The 24,302-nt window shown below is 40.9% G+C and overlaps 1 protein-coding gene across 10 annotated transcripts in view; it reads left to right on the plus strand.

The window, feature by feature from the left end:
- Positions 1-24,302, plus strand: part of CEP63 (centrosomal protein 63) — a 124,668-nt gene that overhangs the window by 79,118 nt on the left and 21,248 nt on the right. For 4 of the 10 annotated variants that reach the window (XM_074031083.1, XM_074031089.1, XM_074031084.1 and 1 more), the window contains one exon: positions 10,876-10,988. The exons of 4 other annotated variants lie outside the window; for them this stretch is intronic. In XM_074031083.1, coding sequence (XP_073887184.1) covers positions 10,876-10,988 — 113 coding nt within the window. Of the gene's footprint in view, positions 1-10,875; positions 11,508-24,302 lie in introns of those variants that run through there. 2 more of the 10 variants (XM_074031077.1, XM_074031076.1) reach the window with 1 other exon arrangement.

Below are 24,302 nucleotides of genomic sequence, written 5' to 3' on the forward strand. Positions count from 1 at the left end.
CAATCATCCAATCAGAAGAACTTTTGCACTCCTCTTACAAAAAGAACGTAAGGCAGTAGTTGATGGGGGAAGGTCTAGAACTCCTTGGTATTAAATGCAAAACATTTATTAATGTTAATAATATATTAATAATGTTAAATGCAAAAAATGTGCATGTGTGCATTTTTCTGGGGAGAAGATTCATAATTTTCATTAGAATCTTGAAGGTGTCTGTGAATCAAAAAGAGATTAAAAACCATAGCTTTAGGGACTAGAGTTCTCCCAGAATGGTATCCCGTTTCCTGGGGAGAGACATAAAATGTCTTCCGGGGCTGAATTTTAAAGTGCAGTTGAATACTCATTCAAAATTTAAGTTTTTCAATAATAACAAGACAATTCAGTTCAAAAATGGATAAAAGATTGGAATAGACATTTCTCTAAAGATACACAGATGGCTAATAAGCAAATGAAAAGATGTTCAACATCATTAGTCATCAGAGAAATGCAAATCAAAATCAAAATGAGATACCATTACACACCCACTATAAAAAAGATGGACAATCACAAGTGTTGAAGATGATATGGAGAAATTAGAACACTCATATTTGCTGTGGGAATGTAAAATAAAATAGTGCAGTCACTCTGGAAGACAGTTTGGCAGTTCCTCAAAAAGAGTTAACCATATTACCCAGCAATACCAATCCTAAATCTATGACCGAGAAAAATGAAAACATATCCATACAAAAAGTTGTACACAAATGATCTTAGCAATATTATTCACGATAGCACCAAAGTGGAAGCAACCTAAATATCCATCACTGATGAATGGATAAACAAAATGTATATCTATGTAATGGAATGTTATTTGGGAACAGAAAGGAATGAAGTATTATTGTACTACTGATGCCACAGCATGGATGAACCTTGAAGACAGGAAGAAAACAAACAAACAAAAATCACATATTGTATGATTCCATTTATATGAATTGCCCAGTATAGACAAATCTATAGAGACAGAAAGTAGATTGGTAGTTGCTAGGGGTTGGCAGAAGGTTGGAGTGGGGAATGGGGATAGGATTGGGAGGTGAAGACTAAAGGGTATGGGGTTTCTTTTTGAGATTATGAAAATGTTCTAAAATTGATTGTGATGGTTGCACAAATCTGAATATAACAACTAAAAACAACTAAATCATGTACTTTAAATGAGTGAATTATATACTATGTAAATTATATCTTAACTGTTACCAAAAAAAAAAAAAAAACCTCTGATGCATGGCAGCTCCTTAAAAATATCAAGTTTATATTAAGGAAATATCACTTCACATACAACACAAGCTATTCTAAAGTTTTCTATTTTCAACTCTCAGTTCACATTCAGGAGTAACAGTGGTACCTTTGTTGGAGAGAGTGGATGATCAAGCTCTGTCAAGCATCACTTGTGGTGTGGGGCGGCTCTGCACTGTGCAATATTGTGGGGCAGAAAGCCAGGGACCTGCACACCGCAGGGGTTCCTGCTCCTCCAGGTGGGAGTTCAGTCTTGGTGCTGCTGCCTGCTAGGTGAGGGTGCAGGCAGCAAAGGCCACTCATCAGCCAGGCAGTGTCTTGGCTAAGTGTGTTCTAAGGAGAAGTGGCAGGAATGCTTGGCACTAACCTCAGTGCTTAGAGGAAGACTGTTTACAGAACACTTTAGAGAAGGTTACAGACCACTGATGTGGAAATGTGAGCATATTGAAGTTTTGCCCTAAGACTGCTTAGCAAGTCCCTCAGTATCTCTACAAGCATGACTGGGCAAAGTAGAGAAAGAAAAGCCAAGTACTTTACCTAAACCTACTTTATTTCTTTGGCTGTGAGAAACAGATCAGCTAAGATACGCTTTGAAACTAGTCTTTCTGGAGTGGCTATCCCTTTGACAGGCATCCAGTGTGGATGGGCTAATCCCCAGTTCCCAGAGCTGTCCTGATTTCTGTGGCACTGGCTTTGGGAGGCAGTGGGGGCCTCTCAGTGGGTCAGCTCTTGGATTTGTCTTGCCGTTGATGTATAGCATAAACCCAAACAGCCCACCAGTCTCTGACTTTTCTGCAATCTAGGACATGTGTTTTTGATCCCCAACTTAAATGAAATACAATAAACAAGACCACAAGTGTTATCTCCCAGTTAGTTTCTTCAGCCACAGGCAAGCACAGCCCTTGGTCCCAGCAGTAGCATGCACTGCAACCCTGCAGGTCCCTGTGTAACCCAATAGGGCAGTGGCTGGGGTAGGAGCTCAGTGCTTCTCCAAGGATCCCCTCTTCTGGAAGACAGGCCCCTCAGCCCAGCATGGAACCCCAGCAGTAGCCTGTTCATACTAATAAATTCTGGACCATGAGCAAAGGGACGGGTAAGGTTCCAGATTGCTGATATGTTCAACCTGCCACCTCCTGCATGAGCTATGACTTGTAGACTAAGAAGGCATCACCTGATTTGTTTATTTTGCTCCAAAAAGGTTTAACATTAACACATTGTTTAACAACACCAAGCAATTCCAGACTCTTCCCCAGGCAAAGTCATTCCTTAAATCCACATTTCTCAAGCTGTTTTCCAGAGATTCAAAATATTTGAAATGTTTTAAGTGCTTTATTTGTCCATTTTCATGCTGCTGATAAAGACATACCTGAGACTGGGTGATTTACGAAAGAAAGAGGTGTAATAGACTTACAGTTCCATGTGGCTCGGGAAACCTCACAATCATGGCAGAAGGCAAGGAGGAGCAAGTCACATCTTACATGGAGGGCAGCAGGCATAAAGATCCTGTGCAGAGAAACTCCCCTTTTTGAAACCATCAGATCTTGTGAAACTTATTCACCATCACGAGAACAACATGAGAAAGACCTGCCACCATGATTCAACCACCTTCCACCCGATTCCTCCCATAACACGTGGGAATTCCAGTGAAATGTGGGTGGGGACCCAGGCAAACCACATAATTCCACCCCTGACCTCTCCCATATCTCATGTCCTCACATTTCAAAACCAATCATGCCTTCCTAACAGTCTCCCAAAGTCTTAACTTATTTTAGCATTAACTCAAAAGTCCATAGTCCAAAGTCTCATCTGAGATAAGGCAAATCTGAGCCTATAAGCCTGTAAAATTGAAAGTGAGTTATTTCTCAAATACAATAGGGGTACAGGCATTGGGTAACTATACCCATTTCAAATGGGAGAAATTGGCTAAAACAAGGGGCTACAGGCTGCATGCAAGTCCGAAATCCAGAAGGGCAGTCAAATCTTAAAGCTCCAAAATGATCTATTTTGACCCCATGTCTCACATCCAGGTCACGCTGATATGAAAGGTGACTTCCCATGGTCTTGCACAGCTCCACTCCTGTGGCTTTGCACGGTACAGCCTCTCTCCCAGCTGCTTTCATGGACTGGCATTGAGAGTCTGTGGCTTTTCCAGGTGCACGGTGCAAGCTGTTGGTGGATCTACCATTTTGGGGTCTGGAGGACAATGGCCCTCTTAGCACAGTTCCACCAGGCAGTACCCTAGTGGGGACTCTGTGGGGGCTCTGATCCCACATTTCCCTTTTGCACTGCCCTAGCAGAGGTTCTGCATGAAGACCCCACCTCTGCAGCAAACTTATGCCTGGGCATCTAAGCATTTCTGTACATCCTCTGAAATCTAGGTGGAGGTTCCCAAACCTTAGTTCTTGCCTTCTGCACACCTGCAGGACCAACACAACATGGAATCTGCCAAGGTTTGGGACTTGCACCCTCTGAAGCCATGGCCTGAGCTCTTTGTTGGCCCTTTCTGCCACAACTAGAGTGGCTAGGACACAAGGCACCAAGTTCCTAGGCTGCACACAGCATGGGGACCCTAGGCCTGGCCTGTGAAACCATTTTTTCTTCCTAGGCCTCCAGCCCTGTGATGGGAGAGGCTGCTGTGAAGACCTCTGAAATGCCCTGGAGACACTTTCCCCATTGTCTTGGGGATTAACATTTGGCTTCTCATTACTTATGCAAATTTCTGCAGCTGGCTTGAATTTCTCCTCAGAAAATGGGATTTGCTGTTCTAGTGCATTGTCAGGTTGCAAATTTTGCAAACTTTTATGCTCTGTTTCTCATTTTAAACTGAATGCTTTTAACACACCCAAGTCACCTGTTGAATGCTTTGCTGCTTAGAAATTTCCTCTGCCAGATGCCCTAAATCATCTCCCTCAAGTTCAAAGTTCCACAAATCTCTGGGATAAGGGCAAAATGTTTCCAGTCTCTGCTAAAACATAGCAAGAGTCACCTTTGCTCCAGTTCCCAACAAGTTCCTCATCTCCATCTGAGACCAGATCAGCCTGGATTTCATTGTCCATATAGTTACCAGCATTTTGGTCAAAGCCATTCAACAAGTCTCTAGGAAGTTCCAAACTTTCCCACATTTTCCTGTCTTCTGAGCCCTCCAAACTGTTTCAACCTCTGCCTGCTACCCAGTTCCAAAGTCGCTTCCACATTTTCAGGTATCTTTTCAGCAACACCCTACTCTACTGGTACCAGTTTACTGTATTAGTCTGCTTTCATGCTGCTGATAAAGACATACCTGAGACTGGGTGATTTACAGAAGAGGTGTAATGGACTTACAGTTCTATGTGGCTGGGGAAGCCTCACAATCATGGCAGAAGGCAAGAAGGAGCAAGTCACATCTTACATGGAGGGCAGCAGGCAAAAAGAGAAACTGTGCAGAGAAACTCCCCTTGTTAAAATAATCAGATCTCTTGAGACTTATTCACCATCACGAGAACAGCATGAGAAAGACCTGCCCCTATGATTCAACCACCTCTCACTGGGTCCCTCCCACAACATGTGGGAATTTAAGATGAGATTTTGGCAGAGACACAACCAAATCACACCAAGTGTTTTTTAAGAATGTGCCAAAACAGAATGGAAAATGGCAAGTCAAATTCCCCAGAGCCAGGTCAGCCTCTGAATGTAATTAGGAGAGCCCTCTCTCCCTCCCACTGGCAATGATCTTGCCTCAGCCTCCTCTGTTGCTCCCCAATGGAATGGGAACTGGTGGCTTAGGTAATTAGAGGTTCTTTACCTTCTGTGTGTCAGGAACGCCTCTGGCAGAGTTGAGGAGCCTATGGACCCCTCAGAATAATGACTAAGTGCATAAAATAAGATACAAATCATTAAAAGGAAAATAAATTACATCATCATTTAGTTATGAAAACCTAAGAAAAAACAAATTTGTGATGTAGTATTATATGCATTTCTCCGGTTAATGCATTAAATAACAAGACTGAGTGGCAGGCATATCACCTATCATGCTTTTGAAGTGGGGACGCATGAAAGTAATGTTTTAAGATGTCCATGACAATTGTAATGAGCTATGAAAGTATCTGTGATTTCTATTGGAATAAAGCTATGGGTACTGCTAGCACTGTGGCTTATACTCATAATGGAAGAAAAGTACATTTCAGTCAGAGGTTATTGAAAGTAAGGATGTCAGTTTTTCCCACCCAAGTTCACGGAGCCCTAAATTGTATCCTTGGATCCCTTGGGAAGTGTCTGTGGACTCCAGGTTAAGAATTTAGAGGCTTACTTATGTTTTATCTCATGCCGGTCATGTTGGTTCCCTGTGAACATTCCATTGTTTACAGGGGGCAGTATTTGTGCTTAATGTCAATCATGACTCTAAGAACTTAGTCTTTTTTAAAAAAATATTTTCAACTTTTATTTGAAATTCAAGGGGTGCATGTGCAGGTTTGTTACATGGGTGTACTGCATGATGCTGAGGTTTGGGATATGAATGATCCCAATACCCAGGTAGTGAGCGTAGTACCCAATAGGTAGTTTTTCAACACTTTCTCCCCTCCCTTCTTTGTCTTTCTATCCCCAGTGTCTATTGTTGCCATCTTTATGTCCATTGGATACAATGTCTAGCTCTCACTTGTAAGAGAGAACATACAGTATTTGGTTTTCTGTTCCTGCCTTATCTTGCTTAGGATGACGGCCTCTAGCTGCATCCATGTTGCTGCAAAGGACATGATTTTGTTCTTTTCTATGGCCGTGTAGTATTCCATGGTGTGTATGTAGCACATTTTCTTTATCCAATCCACTACTGATGGGCACCTGGGTTGATTCTGTGTCTTTGTTATTGTGAATGGTATAATGCTGAACATATGAGTTTATGTGTCTTTTTGGTAGAATGATTTATTTTCTTTTGTGTATATACCCAGTAATGGAATTGCTGGGTCAAATGGTAGTTCTGTTTTAAGTTCATTGAGAAATCTCCAAACTGTTTTTCACAGTGGCTGTACTAATTTACATTCCCACCAACAGTGTATAAAGCATTCCCTTTTCTCTGCAACCTCACCAGCATCTGTTGTTTTTTTGACTTTTTGATAATAGCCATTCTGACTGATGTGAGATGGTGTCTCAGTATGGTTTTGATTTGCATTTCTCTGATGATTAGCGATGTTGAGCATTTTTTCATATGTTTGTTGACTGCTTATATGTCTTCTTTTGAGAAGTGTCTGTTCATCTCTTTTGCTCACTTTTTAATGGGGTTGTTTGTTTTTTGCTTGTTGAGTTGTTTAAGTTCCTTATAGATTCTGGATATTAAATCTTTGTCAGATTGTTTAGCTTGAGAATATGTTCTCCCATTTTGTTTACTCTGTTGATAGTTTCTTTTGCTGTACAGAAGCTCTTTAGTTTAATTAGGTCCCACTTGTCAATTTTTGTTTTTGTTGCAGTTGCTTTTGGGGACTTAGTCATAAATTTTTTGCTTAGGCTGATGTCCAGAATGGTGTTTCCTAGGCTTTCTTCTAGGATTCTTATACTTTGAAATTTTACATTTAACTTTTTAATCCATCTTGAGTTAATTTTCATATGTGGTGAAAGGTAAGAGTCCAGTTTCAATCTTCTGCATATGGTTAGCCAACTATCCCAGCACCATCTGTTGAATAGGAAGTCCTTTCCCCATGGTTTATTTTTGTTGACTTTGTTGAAGATCAGATGGCTGTAGGCATGTGGCTTTATTTCTGAGTTTTCTATTCTATTCCATTGGTCTATGTATCTGTTTTTGCACCCATACCATGCTGTTTTGGTTACTGTAGCCTCGTAGTATAGTTTGAAGTTGGATAGTGTGATGCCTCTGGCTTTGTTCTTTTTGCTTAGGATTGCTTTGGGTATTCTGGCTAAGTAAGAGCTTAGCCTTTAAATGGGCTGAGATAATAAATCAACTTACCCAAGCAAGGTAATATTCATTTTTTTAAATTCATGACATACTTTTTGGAATTTTGGAGAACTATTGTTCTGCATCTGACAGATCAGAGCATTCTACCTGTGTTAGGGTTAGGCCCTGAGGTTTTGGAAGCCCTCAGCATTTAGGGCAGTGAGGTCAAGCCTGGGATGGTGAGTGCCCTTCTTCTGGGGCTTCTTGGAAGAAGACCAGGTTTGAACAAGCACACCACAGTCTCTGTGGGTCACAATCCCAATGCTTGACATGCAGCCTCATGAACTGGCCGCATACGACCAGGGAGAAGCTGGACCACTCAACCATTTCCTCTGCAGAGTTGCAGAGTATGCTGCTGTCCTCTGTGGACAAGAGGCCTATAGCACTGTTGGAGGAGCTGGTGCTCTGTGTGCTCCAAGATAACTGCTCACTGCCAAAGTGCAGCCCGTTAGGACTGGGGAGAGAAGAGAGATGGAGGAGGGTCTTCTGCAGGGAGACCAGGCAGAGCTCAGGTGGGCACAACTCTAGACCACAGTCCCAAATCTGTTTTTACAAAACAATCTAACAGTTTCTGACTCTTTCTGACATCTCAAGATGCATTTTGGATCCTTGGCCTAAACTTAAACACTACAAACAAGGCCAAAAGTATTATCTAGTGATGTCTCAGACAATTATGTCTGTCTGCTGCTGGCATGCTCTGCTGCTTCTCATGCCAAGCTACAGGGTGCCTGCTCCAACAAGAAATATAATTCTTTAAATTAGGGTTTCTCTTTATTTTTAAACACTGGATCTAAAAATATTTGATTAGATTCAAAATTTATCCATAATATTGCTATGAATTTTTTTTTTTTTTTTTTTTTGGTTATAGAGTCCCACTCTGTCACCCAGGCTGGAGTTCAGTGGTGCAGTCATGGCTCACTGCAACCTCCACCTCCTGGGCTCAAGTGATCCACCTCAGTCTCCTGAGTAGCTGGGACTTCAGGCACGTGCCACCACACCTGGCTAATTTTTTGTATTTTTTTTTTTATAGAGGTGGGGTTTCCATGTTGCCCAGTCTGGTTTTGAACTTTGGGCTTCAAGCAGTCCGCCAGCCTCAGCCTCCCAAAGTGCTGGGATTACAGGTGTGAGCTACCACCACTGGCAGTTAAGAATTTTAACAATTTTCCAGTGAAAGAAGTAGAATCTCAGTTAGAGTCTTTATATACAATCTGTACTGTTGTAACTTTCAAATAAATATTGTAAAGAAAATTAACAGTATTTTGCCAAAGGTTTTCATCAATATGGACTATGAAGAATTTAAAGACTGTCACTAAAAACATCAGGAATTTTCATGCTAGAAAGCTTAAGATCTTCCTTCCTTCCTCCCTCCCTTCCTCCCATTCCCCTTCCTTCCTCCCTCTCTCTCTTCCCTCTCTCTCTTCCCTCTTTCCCTCCCTCTCTCCTTCCCTCCCTCCCTCCCTCTTATCCTTCCTTCCTTCCTTCCTTCCTTCCTTCCTTCCTTCCTTCCTTCCTTCCTTCCTTCCTTCCTTCCTTCCTTCCTTCCTTCCCTCCCTCTTTCCCTCTTTCCTCCTCCCTCCCTTCCTCCCTTTCTTCCTTTCTTTCTTTTTTTCTTTCTTTGGAGACAGGGTCTCACTCTGTGGTCCTCTTTCTCCCTCCCTCCTTCCCTCCCTTTCTTCCTTTCTTTCCTTTTTTCTTTCTTTCTTTGGAGACAGGGTCTCACTCTGTGGCCCTCTTTCTCTCTCCCTCCTTCCCTCCCTTTCTTCCTTTCTTTCCTTTTTTCTTTCTTTCTTTGGAGACAGGGTCACTCTGTGACCCTCTTCCTCCCTCCCTCCCTCCCTCCCTTTCTTCCTTTCTTTCCTTTTTTCTTTCTGTCTTTGGAGACAGGGTCTCACTCTGTGGCCCAGGTTGGAGTGCATTGGCACAATCATGGTTTACTGCAGCTTCGGCCTCCTGGCCTCAGGTGATCCTCCCACCTTAGCCTGCTGTGGATTACAGGCACCTGCCACCACATCCGGTTAATTTTTTAATTTTTTGTAGAAATGGGGTTTCCCTATGTTGCCCAGGCTGGTCTCAAACTCCTGGGCTCAAGCAATCCACCCTAGGCCTCCCAAAGTGCTAGGATTACAGGCTTGAGCCACTGTGCTGGGCCATAGGATTTTCATCAAATATTTCTGCAAAGGTTGTATTAGAAGTTTCATGTAAATTCAATGTTTCTTAATACTTGCATTTTATTTTCATCATCATAATTACATATTGCAGAGAAATGCAATGACTTTTACATATAGACCCCCTTAAATTCTCTCCAGTTTACCCCACAGGTGTAAATGTAATTGTTTATGCTTTTCACGGGAGGTCGTCTCTTGAATGTTGGGCCTTTGGATGAAAGAGCCTTGGGGTGAAGCCCTGGTATGGTTTCTGGGACATTGCAGGCCAGCCCTTTCTCCTTTTCCTTTATGCTTCCACTAAAGTATTTCTGCAGTTAAAATTTATTTTGATTAATGCTTAAACATACATGGGCTACTCAGAATGACAGTTTATCCGTTTATTAATTCATTCATCAAACATTAATCAAGCAAAGCCCTCATCTTAGAAGACTGAGTTCCTGCTATTCCCTGAAGATGCCAGCACAGAAGACACAGATGCCAGCTTCCTTCCTGCTCCAAGAACCTCTGACAAGTGCGCATGGCAGGACTAGTAACACACCTGTGCCCTTAGCAATTTGCATCACCAATGCTTGAAGTGCCCAGGGCAGTGAGACCCAGTGAAATGAGACTGAGAGCAGAGAGGTAGGGCCTCAAAGCCAGCTTACCACTTAGCAGCTGTATGCCCTTGGGCAGTTTCTTCATATGCAGAATGTGGACTATGATCCTAATTCATCAAGGCTGTCACAAGGCCAGGCGATATGCTGAAAAGGGAAGACAATAGGAAACCTGTAGATGGGACTCCCCATGTAACATCAGCCACCCAAGCGGGCAGCTGTAGGAAGGCATCAGGGCAGGAAGTTGACCCTGGCCTCAGAATCTGGGAGACAATAGAGGGGCACATGTGGGGTGACTTGGAGAGCCAGCCCATCCAAAGGGAGGAACTAAAATAAAACGTGGCTCCCTGTGTTCAAAGGCTTCTCATGAAAAGCTGGCTACTCAATTTTTTAATGCCGTTTTCCTGGTTTTCAAATGTTAGCACCAATTAAAGAAATAAAAAACAACACTGCACAGGCCGAACAATGAAGTTTGTAACCTCTGCTCACACTGGTGTTGGGGTAATAAAGATAACCTGGGACCATGATGCATCACTGCAGGTGAGACTTCCAGGAAAGGGAGTGGGGGCCCAGCAGGAGGAGAATCACCTTCCCCTGTCTGCAGGGCTCCAAACAAGACTGGAGCCACAGAAACTGGCCACCCATCGCATGTCCTTTCAACCAGAATGGGGCTCATTTTGCAAGAGAGTGCCATCTATGAAGAACCAAAGCCAAAAAACTTCTAGGAAAAAAAAAATAGGAGAAAATTGTGACCCTGGGTTAGGCAAAGCTTCTTTTTAAAAAATAGTAGCATGGATGATTTTTTTCTCTTGGATTTAACAAATGTCAGCGTTTCATCATATATGCTTCACACTTGTGTGGAAGAAAAGCTTACCAAAAACTTTTTTGTGGCCTTTTCTAATCCACTTTTTTTTTTTTTTTTTTTTTTTTTGAGATGGAGTCTGGCTCTGTCACCCAAGCTGTTGCAATCTTGGCTCACTGCAAGCTCTGCCTCCCAGGTTCAAGCAATTCTTGTGCCTCAGCCTCCCCGAGTAGTTGGGACTACAGGTATGCGCCACCATGCCTATTTATTTTTAACTTTTTTTTTTTTCTTATTTTGAGTTCCAGAAACATGTGCAGAATGTGCGGGTTTGTTACACAGGTATACCTGTGCCATGGTGGTTTGCTGCACCTATCAACAAGTCATCTATGTTTTAAGCCCCAAATGCATTAGCTGTTTGTCCTAATGCTCTCTCTCTTTCCGTCCATCCCCGCAACAGGCCTCAGTGTGTGTTGTTCCCCTCCCTGTGTCCATGTGTTCTCAATTTTCAACTCCCGCTTATGAGTGAGAACATGCAGTGTTTGGTTTTCTGTTCCTGTGTTAGTTTGCTGAGGATGATGGCTCCAGCTTCATCTATGTCCCTGCAAAGGACATGATCTCATTCCTTTTTATGGCTGCATAGTATTCCATGGTGAATATGTGCCACATTTTCTTAATCCAGTCTATCATTGATGGGCATTTGGGTTGATTCCATGTCTTTGCTATTGTAAATAGTGCTGCAATAAACATGTGTGCATGTGTCTTTATAGTAGAATCATTTAAATTCCTTTGAGTGTATACCTAGTAATGGGATTTCTGGGTCAAAAGGTATTTCTGGTTCTAGATCCTTGAGGAATCACCATGCTGTCTTCCACAATGGTTGAACTAATTTACATTCCCACCAACAGTGTAAAAGCATTCCTATTTCTCCATAGTCTCGCCAGCATCTATTGTTTCTTGACTTTTTAATAATCGTCATTCTGACTGTGTTAGTTTTTTTTTTTTGAGACAGAGTCTTGCTCTGTCACCCAGGCTGGAGTGCAGTGGTGCGACCTCAGCTCACTGCAACCTCTGCCTCCTGTGTTCAGATGATTCTCCTGCCTCAGCCTCTCGAGTAGCTGGACCTACAGGCACGCACCACCACGCCCGGCTAATTTTTGTATTTTAGTAGAGATGGGGTTTCACCATGTTGACCAGGTTGGTCTCGAATTCCTGACCTCAAGTGATCCACCCACCTTGGCCTCCCAAAGTGCTGGGGTTACAGGCGTGAGCCACTGTGCCCCGCCCTCATTGTGATTGATTTGCATTTCTTTAATGTTCAGTGATGAGCTTTTTTTCATGTTTGCTGGCTGCATAAATGTCTTCTTTTGAGAAGTGTCTGTTCATATTCTTTCACCACTTTTTGATGGGGTTGTTTTTTTCTTGTAAATTTGTTTGAGTTCCTTGTAGATTCTGGATATTAGACCTTTGTCAGATGGGTAGATTGCAAAACTTTTCTCACATTCCATAGGTTGCCTGTTCCCTCTGATGATAGTTTCTTTTGTTGTGGAGAAGCCCTTTAGTTTAACATCTGGCTAATTTTTGTATTTTTAGTAGAGACATGGTTTCGCCATGTTGGCTAGGCTGGTCTCGAACTCCTGACCTCACGTGATCCACCTGCCTTGGCCTCCCAAAGTGCTGGATTACAGGTGTGAGCCACTGCACCCGGCCCCCACACCATTTCTTTAGCAGAAACAACTGCTATCCTGGTGATGGTGTTAACACTTGACAACCGTATTTTTGTATGTATACATATTCACAAACAACACATAGTGTGATTTCATGTATTATAAGAAGTATATAAGGCAATACCATACATAAAATTTGCAACCAGTAAATGAGAACCTTACAGGGTAACTTATATGTTGTCCTTGGGGTAGGTTTGGCTTATACAGAGTCGGTTTTTGCACTTTCCCGGGAATAATGTGCTTTCCCAGGAATTGCTGGGTTTGTGTTTAACTTTTAAAAATACCAAGCTGTTTTCCAAAGTGGCTAAGCTATTTTACGTTCTCATCAGCAACATTTGAGGGTTTTGGTTTAGCCACAACCTCACCAATGCTAGATAGCAATTAGTCTTTTACATTATAACCATTCTAATGGGTGTGTACTGATAGCTCATTGTGGTATTAATTTGCATTTCCATAATCACTAAAGATGTTGAGCACCTTTTCATGTGCTTATTAGCCATTCACATATTTTCTTTGGTGAAATGTATATTCAAAACTTCTGCACAGTTTTTAATTGGGTTGTTTATTTTCTTATTTTGAAAGGGTAAGAGTTCTTTGTATATTCAACCCAGTAATTCTACTGCTAGGTACCTGGAAGTGAGAATTTGTATCCATATATGTAGGTTGATATGAAGACATCATTTGAATGTCTATAGCAGCATTACTCATAATAGTCAAAATATAAATGTTTATCAACTGGTAAATGAATAAAAAATAGTATATCCATGCAAATAATACTATATAGCAATACAAAGGAATGAAGTACTCATACATGCTACAACATGGATGAAACACTAAAACACACTAAGGGCTAGGTGTGGTGGCAAATGCCTGTAATCCCAGCACTTTGGGAGGCCAAGGTGGACGGATCACCTGAGGTCAGGAGTCTGAGACTAGCCTGGTTAATATGGTGAAACCCTATCTCTACAAAAATACAAAAATTAGCTGGGCATGATGGTGGGTGCCTGTAATCCCAGCTACTGGGGAGGCTGAGGGGAGAATCGCTTGAACCTGGGAGGCAGAGGTTGCAGTGAGCTGAGATTGCGCCATTGCACTCCAACCTGGGTGACAGAGTGAGACTCCGCCTCAAAAAAAAAAAAAAAAAAAAAAAAAAAAAACGACGTAAAAGAAGCCAAAAGATTATATATTGTATGAATCCAGAAAGGCAAATCTGTTAAGTAGTGGTTGCCTGGGGCTGTGGGTGGCTATGTGGAAGCTTTTTGGGGTAATTGAAATGTTCTAAAACTGGATTGTGGTGATGGCTCTACAACTCTAAGAATTTATAAAAATTATTAAGATGTGAACTTATACAGAGTGAATTTTATGATCTAAAATTTACATGCCAGTAAAGCTGTTTAAAAATGAACAGACAAACAGAAGTAATACCAACCATAACTAAATTCATGAAGAAAGTAGAAGAGAATTCCCTTCAACTTTTTCTATTAGGCTGGCAAAACCATGATACCAAAAGCTGACAAAGACATTATTAAAAAAGAAATTTATGGACAAATATTCCTCATGAACACAAATACAAAAGTCATTAACGAAATAGTAGCAAATTAAGTCTATTAATAAAGAACAAGCTGAATACATCATAACAATATGGAGTTTATCTCATATGAATTCAAGGTTGATGTAACATTTGAGAAAAAACAGAGTTCACAACATGTGAACGACAGCCCTCCAAAAATGTCTATGCCCTAATAATCCCTGCAACCTGTGATTATCTTACACGTCAAAGGGAAATTAAGGTGCCAAAGGAAAATTGAGGTAGCAAATGTAATTAGTCAGCTAACCTTAAAATATGGAGATTATCCTGAATTAACCTAGTTGGGCCTCATGTAATCACAGAGACCCAAGTGTGGAAGAGGGAGGCAGAAGAGTATCAGAGTAATGTGGTATGAGAAAGACTCCACTGGCCATTGGTGGCTACGAAGATGGATGGGGGCTGGGAGCCAAAGAATGCAGGCAGCCTCTAGAAGTTGTAAAAAGTATAAAAGTAAAAAGTTGTAAAAAGTATAAAGTTGTAAAAAGTATAAAAACTAATTCTCCCATAGACCTTCCAGAAAAGAGCACAGTCCTGTTAACACCTCGAGTATAGCCCAGTGAACCTCATTTTGTACTTTTGAATATACAATAAATTTGTGTTAAGTCACTAGCTCTGTGGTAGTTTGCTACAGCAGCAGTAAGAAATCAATATACCACATTAATGAAATAAAAAATTATATAGGCCAGATGCGGTGGCTCACACCTGTAATCCAAGCACTTTGGGAGGCCAAGGCGGGTGAATCACCTGAGGTAAGGAGTTCGGGACCAGTCTGGCCAACATGGTGAAACCTGTCTCTACTAAAAAATACAAAAATTAGCCAGGCATGGTGGTGGGCGCCTGTAGTCTTAGCTACTCAGGAGGCTGAGGCAGGAGAATTGCTTAAACCCAGGAGGCGGAGGTTGCAGTGAGCCGAGATCGCTCCATTGCACTCCAGCCTGGGCAACAAGAGCAAAACTCTGTCTCAAAACACAAACAAGCAAACAAGCAAACAAAAATTATATAATCACTTTAATAGATGCAGAAAAAGCATTTGACAGAACTCAATACACATTCATGGTGAAAACATTTTTTTAAACCAGAAGTAGAAATAGCGGACTTTATGATAAAAAGCATGATCAAATAAAAAAGGAGAGATTTAATGATGATAAAGTGTCCATCTGTCAGAAGATATCAAATTCTAAATTATATGCCACTAATAATACAGCCTCAGGGAAAAAAAACCTGGAAGAAATAGAAGGAAAAGGAAATTATAACTACAGTGGATGGTTTTTTTTTTTTTCAATTATACTTTAAGTTCTAGGGTATGCACAATGTGCAGGTCTGCCACATAGGTACACATATGCCATGTTGGTTTGCTGCACCCATCGACTTCTCATTTACATTAGGTATTTCTCCTAATGCTATCCCTCCCCCAGCCCCCCATCCCCCCATAGGTTCCAGTGTGTGATGTTCCCTGCCCTGTGTCCAAGTGTTCCTTCTGATCAACTCCCACCCATGAGTGAGAACATGTGGTGTTTGGTTCTCTGTCCTTGTGATTTTTGCACATTGATTTTGTATCCTGAGACTTTGCTGAAGTTGCTTATCAGCTTAAGGAGTTTTTGGGTTGAGACCATGGGGTTTTCTAAATATACAATCATGTCATCTGCAAACAGGGACAATTTGACTTCCTCTTTTCCTAACTGAATACCTTTATTTCTTTCTCTTGCCTGATTGCTCTGACCAGAACTTCCAACACTATGTTGAATAGGAGTGGTGAGAAAGGACATCCTTGTCTTGTGCCAGTTTTCAAAGGGAATGCTTCCAGTTTTTGCCCATTCAGTATATCAGCTGTGGGTTTGTCATAAATAGCTCTTATTATTTTGAGATACATTCCATCAATACCCAGTTTATTGAGTTTTTAGCATGAAGGGCTGTTGAATTTTGTCGAAGGCCTTTTCTGCATCTGTTGAGATAATCATGTGGTTTTTGTCATTGGTTCTGTTTATATGATGGATTACGTTTATTGATTTGCATATGTTGAACCAGCCTTGCATACCAGGGATGAAGCCAACTTGATTGTGGTGGCTAAAATTTTTCATGTGCTGCTAGATTTGGTTTTCCAGTATTTTATTGAGGATTTTTGCATCAATGTTCATCAGGGATATTGGTCTAAAATTCTCTCTTTTTTATTGTGTCTCTGCCAGGCTTTGGTATCAGGATGATGCTGGCCTCATAAAATGAGTTAGGGAGGATTCCCTCTTTTTCTGTTGATTGGAATAGTTTTAGAAGGAATGGTACTAGCTCCTCTTTGTACCTCTGGTAGAATTTGACTGTGGGTCAGTCTGGTCCTGGACATTTTTTGTTGGTAGGCTATTAATTATTGCCTCAATTTCAGAGCCTGTTATTGGCCTATTCAGAGATTCAACTTCTTCCTGGTTTAGTCTTGGGAGGGTATATGTGTGCAGGAATTTATCTATTTCTTCTAGATTTTCTAGTTTGTTTTTTTTTTTTTGCATAGAGGTGTTTATAGTATTCTCTGATGGTAGTTTGTACTTCTCTGGGATCGGTGTTGATATCTCCCTTACCATTTTTTATTGCGTCTATTTGATTCCTCTCTCTTTTCTTCTTTATTAGTCTTGCTAGTGGTCTATCAATTTTGTTGATCTTTTCAAAAAACGAGCTCTTGGATTCATTGATTTTTTGAAGGGTTTTTTGTGTCTTTATCTCCTTCAGTTTTGCTCTGATCTTAGTTATTTCTTGCCTTCTGCTAGCTTTTGAATGTATTTGCTCTTGCTTCTCTAGTTCTTTTAATTGTGATGTTAGGGTGTCGATTTTAGATCTTTCCTGCTTTCTCTTGTGGGCATTTAGTGCTATAAATTTCCCTCTACACACTGCTTTAAATGTGTCCCAGATATTCTGGTACATTTTGTCTTTGTTCTTATTGGTTTCAAAGAACATCTTTATTTCTACCTTTATTTTGTTATTTACCCAGTAGTCATTCAGGAGCAGGTTGTTCAGTTTCCATGTAGTTGTGCGGTTTTGAGTGAGTTCTTTAATCCTGAGTTCTCATTTGATTGCACTGTGGTCTGAGAGACAGTTTGTTGTGATTTCTGTTCTACTTCCAATTATGTTGTCAATTTTAGAACAAGTGTGATGTAGTGCTGAGAAGAATGTATATTCTGTTGATTTGGGGTGGAGAGTTCTGTAGATGTCTATTAGGTCCGCCTGGTGCAGAGCTGAGTTCAAGTCCTGGATATCCTTGTAAACTTTCTGTCTCATTGATCTGTCTAATATTGACAGTGGGGTGTTAAAATCCCATTATTATTGTATGGGAGTCTAAGTCTCTTTGTAGGTCTCTAAGGACTTGCTTTATGAATCTGGGTGCTCCTGTATTCGGTGCATATATATTTAGGACAGTTAGCTCTTCTTGTTGAATTGATCCCTTTAATATTATGTAATGGCCTTCTTTGTCTCTTTAGATCTTTGTTGGTTTGAAGTCTGTTTTATCAGAGACTAGGATTGCAACCCCTGCTTTTTTTTTTTTTTCTTTCCATTTGGTTGGTAGATCTTCCTCCATCCCTTTATTTTGAGCCTATGTGTGTCTCTGCATGTGAGATGGGTCTCCTGAATACAGCACACTTATGGATCTTGATTCTTTATCCAATTTGCCAGTCTGTGTCTTTTACTTGGGGCATTTAGCCTATTTACATTTAAGGTTAATATTGTTATATGTGAATTTGATCCTGTCATTATAATGTTAGCTGGTTATTTTGCCTGTTAATTGATGTAGTTTCTTCATAGCATCAATGGTCTTTACAATTTGGCATGCTTTTGCAGTGGCTGTTCCTTTCCATGTTTAGTGCTTCCTTCAGGAGCTCTTATAGGGCAGGCCTGGTGGTGACAAAATCTCTCAGCATTTGCTTGTCTGTAAAGGATTTTATTTATCCTTCACTTAGGAAGCTTGGTTTGGCTGAATATGAAATTCTGGGTTGAAAATTCTTTTCTTTAAGAATGTTGAATATTGGCCCCCACTGTCTTCTGGCTTGTGGGGTTTCTGCTGAGAGATCTGCTGTTAGTCTGATGGGCTTCTCTTTGTGGGTAATCCGACCTTTCTCTCTGGCTGCACTTAACATTTTTTCCTTCATTTCGACCTTGGTGAATCTGACAATTATTGGTCTGGTGGTTGTTCTTCTCAAGGAATATCTTTGTGGCATTCTCTGTATTTCCTGAATTTGAATGTTGGCCTGCCTTGCTAGGTTGGGGAAGTTCTCCTGTATAATATCCTGAAGGGTGTTTTCCAGCTTGGTTCCATTCTCCCTGTCACTTTCAGTTACACCAATCAAATGTAGATTTGGTCTTTTCACATAGTCCCATATTTCTTGGAGGCTTTGTTTATTTCTTTTTACTCTTTTTTCTCTAATCTTGTCTTCTTGCTTTATTTCATTAGTTTGATCTTCAATCACTGATATCCTTTCTTCCACTTGATCAAATTGGCTATTGAAGCTTGTGCATGCATCACGAAGTTCTCATGCCATGGTTTTCAGCTCCATCAGGTCATTTAAGGTCGTCTCTGCACTGTTTATTCTAGTTAGTCATTCCTCTAACTTTTTTTCAAGGTTTTTAGCTTCCTTGCGATGGGCAAATTAAACCTCAAGAAAATAGAAGAAAGGAAGCTATGAAGAGTAGCAATTAATAAATTAGAAAATGAATGTACAATAGAGAAAACAACAAAATCAAAAGTTAGTTCTTTAAAAAGACTAATAAGATTGACTGAACCTCTGACTAGATTTATTGAGAAAAAAGTAAGGATACAAATTACAAATATCAGGAATAAAAATAATAAAAAGCAAACAAGTGCAGATCTTACAGACACTAACAAAAAGGCATAAACAACTCTGGCAACAACTGTAAACATTTAAGCACAATGGATACTTTCTTTTAAAAACTCATCATACCAAAATGGACACAAGAAGAAATAGGAAATCTGAAGAGTCATATATAATTTTAAAACTGATCCTTAATTGAAAAACTTCCTATAACAAAAATATCAGGCTTCACCAGTAAATGCTTCCAAATATTTAAGGAAGAAATAAGCCTACACAACAAACTCTTTCAGAGAATGACAAAAGGGGAAATAATTCTCTTCTCATTTTATAAGACCAGCATAACCTTGAAACCAAATCTGACAAAGACATTTCAAAAAAAGAAAAGTACAGATTCTCTTATGAATATAGATGTTAAAACCCTAAACAAATTATGACCAAATCAAATGATTTATAAGAAGTGATATATAAAAAGAATAATCTATTATGACCAAGCTGAGTTTATTCCAAGCATGCAAGTTTTGTTTAACATCATCTGGAATAGCGAAATACTGAGCGCTTTCACCCTGAGATTGGGAACAAGAAAATAATACCTACTACCATCATTACTTCTACCCAGCACAATCATATCAGGAAAAGAAATAAAAGGTAGAATGACAGAGAAGAAAAAAACACTTATTCATCACCTCATACCAGTCAGAATGGCTATTATTAAAACGTCAAAAAATAACCGATATTGGCAAGGATGTGGAAGAAAGGGAATGCTTATACACTGCTGGTGGGAATATAAATTATTTCAGCCATTATAGAAAGCAATTTGATGATTTCTCAAAGAACTTAAAACAGAAATACCATTCGTCCCAGCAATCTCATTGGTGGGTATATCCCCAAAGGGATATTAACTGTTCTACCATAAAGACACATGTATGCATATGTTCATTATAGCACTATTCACAATAGCAAAGACATAGAATCAACCTAAATACTCATCAATGGTAGACTGAATAAAGAAAATGTGGTGCATATACACCACGGAATACTATGAAGCCATAAAAAAGCATCAAATCATGCCTTTTCAGAAACATGGATGGAACTGGAGGCTATTATCCTAAGTGAACTAACATAGGAACAGAAAACCAAATATCACATGTTATCACTTATATGTGGGAGCTAAAGATTGAGCACAAAGAAAGCAACAACAGACATTGGGGCGTACTTGAGGATGGAGGGTGGGAGGAGAGTGAGGATCGAAATACCTGTTGGGTACTATGCTTATCACCTGGGTGACAAAATAATCTGTACACCAAACCATCATGACACTCAATTTACCTATATAACAAACCTGTACATATACCTCTTAACCTAAGACAAAAGTTGAAAAAAATAATTTTTCACAGGCAACATGATTCTGTGTGCAGAAAATCCAAAAGGACCTCCCTATGAATGATTAGAATTAATTAGTAAATTTAGTAAGATAATTGGATACTAGGTGAATGCATGACAATAGTTCTATTTCTACTCATTAGAAATAAGCAATTAGAAAATGAACTTAAAAATTTATACCATTTACCACATTATCAAAAATACACCTGCAAATACCCAGAAACATATCTAATAAAAGATATGCAAGACTCCACAAAAATCTACCAAGCATTATTAAGAGAAAGTGGGAATTTGCTCACTCTAGAGTAGAAGATGGGAAAGGGAGAATGGGACTGGAATGGCTCTCAGACGTCCAAACACAGTGCCTAACACATCAATACTTGGCATTTACATTATTATGGCCATGTAAATGTCAACATATAGTACACTACAATTACATTTACTTTCTTTGTACAACTTTTCCCCATGGAGCTTGCATTTGCTTAGTTTTCTGCATACCTTTCACCAAATGGTCCTCTAAAGTCCTTAATGGCACTATACAATTCCCTCAATAATGTCAACTACATCAGGTAACCACTTTATCAGTCCCATTTTATTTTTCCCTATGACATGCCTCCTGGACGGGTCTGCCCTGCTCCTGTCTGGACTGTGTCCATCCTGTTCACTGCACAGCTGTTCTCCAGACACATCCTATTACTATCCTCTTAGGAATTTCCTTTGTCTCTTCTGTGTGAAGGAGCTTCCTGGTTCTAAGCAGACCTCTTTCTTGGTCTCTGTCCCTCACTGGGTGGAGCACTCCACCAGAGAAATGGCTCATGAGAGGCAGGTTTTCTTTGAGATCTTGAATGTTTCTAAATGTTCTTATTCTACTCTCACCCTTGATTGAGATTTTAACTGAGGATAGAACTCTAGGTTGGAAATTATTCTGCAGAATGTTGAAGGTATGGTACCACTGTTTCCTCACTTCCAGCATTGCGAGTGTGAAGTCATTCTGATTCCTGATCTGTTGCAAGTTACTTGCTTTATTTCTTCTCTGGAGGACCTGTTTGTCTCTAGTGATCTGAAATTCGTAATCACAAGCCTTAGAGTGGGTCTGTTTTCATTCACTGCTCTGAGTGTCTCACAATCCTGGGAAATTCATTGAATTACGTCTTTAATAATTTAATTCTCAGCGGATTCTGGCACAAACTAGGCATGGTGACAGTGTTTGCTGGTGTTATCATTCTCTTTGTGGAGCTCCTGTATGTCAGACATTTTCCTCAGGTCTGGGGATCTTTGGAGGTCCTCTCAAAGTCCTTTTTAATATTGAGATACAGGACAGGCACAATGGCTCATGCCTATAATCCCAGCACTTTGGGAGGCCGAAGTGGGCGAAGTGCTTGAGCTCAGTAGTTCGAGACCAGCCTGGGCAACAGAGTGAGACACCATCTCTACAAAAAAACAAAAACAAAAACAAACAAACAAAAAACCCCTCCCACACACACAAAAAACATTAGTCGGGTGTGGTGGTACATGCCTATAGTTCCAGCTACTTGGGAGGCTGAGGTGGGAAGGTGGCTTAGGCCTGGGAGGCAGAGGTGTCAGTGAGCTGAGATCATGCCACTACACTCTGCCTAGGCAAGAGAGCCACAGCCAGCCCCTGTCTCAAAAAAAAAAAAAAAAGACTGAGTGAGATATTAAAATGCTCTATTAGCTATCTATGGCTGTGTAACAATTATCCCCAAATTTAGCAGCTTCGAATAATAAGTTTTTTTATGACCTCACAATTTTTTGGGGTCAGGAATTTAGGAATGGCTAAAGTGGGTGGTTCTGGCTCTGGGTCTTTCATGAGGTTCCAGTCACGAAGCTGGCCAGGGCCGCAAAAATCCTCACAGGAGCTGCTTCCAAGATAGCTCACTCACATGGCTGTTGGCAGGAGGACTCAGTTCCTCACAATGTGGGCCTCTCCAGAGGCTGCTCGAGCATCTTTACAACATAGCAGCTGGATTTGCTGAGAGCAAGTGATCCGGAGAGAATAAAGAGGAGGCTATAATGCCTTTTATATCCTACTCTTGAGTGTCACACACCATCATTCATTTCTGCCACATTCTATTTGTCAGAAGAGAATCACTAAGTATGGCCTCCACTTAAGAGCATGGGAATTAGGCTCTACCTTTTGAATGTAGGAGCACCAAAGAATCCATGGACATTTTTTCAAACAACTACAAATGCTATCTGCAAACTGTGGGGTGTGTGTGTGTGTGTGTGTGTGTGTGTGTGTGTGTGTGTGTGTGTATGGAAGAATTGACTGACTGGCTTCCCAAAGATGGGAAAATGGGGTGCTGGTCTTTTCACTGGGGTGGTGGTCACCGATGGTACCTGTAGGCCTTTTTTCTTGGGTTGATCTGTTTTCTCAGAGTGATACCCTCCAGTTTTTGCTTTGAGGACCAAAGTCAGACAGCCAGGTTTGGGGAGTTAAGTAACGTCAGGGTTTGAGGTGGTCTCACCATTCAGTATGCAGATTGTATTTTTGAAAAACCATTCATTAATTTTTTAACCATTAATTTTCTTCATGTGGTTTCATATGTTGATTTACAGCTGTCTCGAGTGGGAGGTTTTCTTTTTCTTTTTGTCTGCTCTTTGGGCTCCCTTCATTGTCTGAGTATATTGCAGTTGCTCCTACCCAGTCCCCGGAACCCTTAGACTAGAGCCAGGCTTTGTACTGGTGACTTGGGGCTCCCGCTACACGGTTGTCCCAGCATATAATAGACAACTCACTGAGCCTAGTGGGTGGGTTGGCTCAGCTGTCCTAATTTAAGGCAGTTTTGTATAGGTAAGGCCTTAACATAGGTGTCCAGTAATGGACGGCTGCCTCATGGAGTGAAGAACTCCTGGTCCCTGGAAGGATTCTAGGAAAGACTGGGTGGTCGCATATTGGATATGGATTTCTGCATTGAAATCAGTGATTGCTACAATTTTATGAGGGGCTTGAGACTTTTGGATTCCTTAGGGAGCAGCACATCAATGTCATCCTCATCATGCTGACAGTGACTGATGTGTCGTGATGGTAGCCAAAAGTTACTGAGTACTTACTATGTGCCAGGGACTTTTCTAGTCATTGTACCATATGTTAGCTCATTTAATCCCCATAAGAAGTGTACACAGTAGATGCTATGAGTATCCCTATTTTACTGATGAGGAAACAAAAACAGGGAGGTTCAGTAATTTGCACAAATCAGTTGGGAGGGGGCAGAGCTGGGGTTAGGAATCAGGCGGTCAGCTCCAAGTGTGTGCTCTTAGCTGGCACACTCTCCTACCAGCTGTCAAACAGGGGCTGAGCCACAGGCCTCCCCACCCTCATGACAGCCAACACTGAGGAGGAGGAGGGGTCCACAGAGCTTCTCCAAGTGAAATCAATGTGTATAGAGGAAAACTCAAGGCTTCAATCATACATTAATGGGTCCTGACCACACAAGACAGATTTCAGTCAAACAGGGGACCAGTGGCTAAGAGGCCATCTTCCCAGAAAGAAGCCCATTTTCTTCTTTTAAAGATAGACTTTAACACTCTTGTTGAGCTTTAAAAATGTCAAGTGAAGCTTTTACTGCCAGAGTGGATGCCCTCCCACAATCAGGTTAACGTGTTCTCTCCACTGTGTGGCTCCTGGGAGATGGAGAAGGGGATCTGATACTCATGAAATGAATACCAAAAGGTTCATGGTGCCCATGCTTGCCCAGTCCCTAGGGTGGGGCTATCCCAAAGGGCATAGGAGGAGGAGACAGCCTTCAAGTGCTGCCAGTATCTTGGCTTCATTTAACTTTTTAAATATAATAAAATGATGGATGTTAATTTCCAGATCTCCTTGGTGTTCATATACATTCAAATACAAATATAAGTATGAGCAAAGTGTTCACTAGGCAATCTGTAATCCTGCTGTCATTTTGTTTTAAATAAACGCTTCCTCATTTTTCCTCACCACCATCCTTTCCCCAGATGGGAGCTGCCAGGGGCTCCCCACTCCTAATATCTGCAGTTCATCAGTCATGCAGCCCAGCTGTTCTTGTGTACTCACAGTTGTGGCTG

This window comes from Macaca fascicularis, chromosome 2 (assembly GCF_037993035.2).
Source record: "Macaca fascicularis isolate 582-1 chromosome 2, T2T-MFA8v1.1".
NCBI classification, from domain to species: Eukaryota; Metazoa; Chordata; class Mammalia; order Primates; family Cercopithecidae; genus Macaca; species Macaca fascicularis.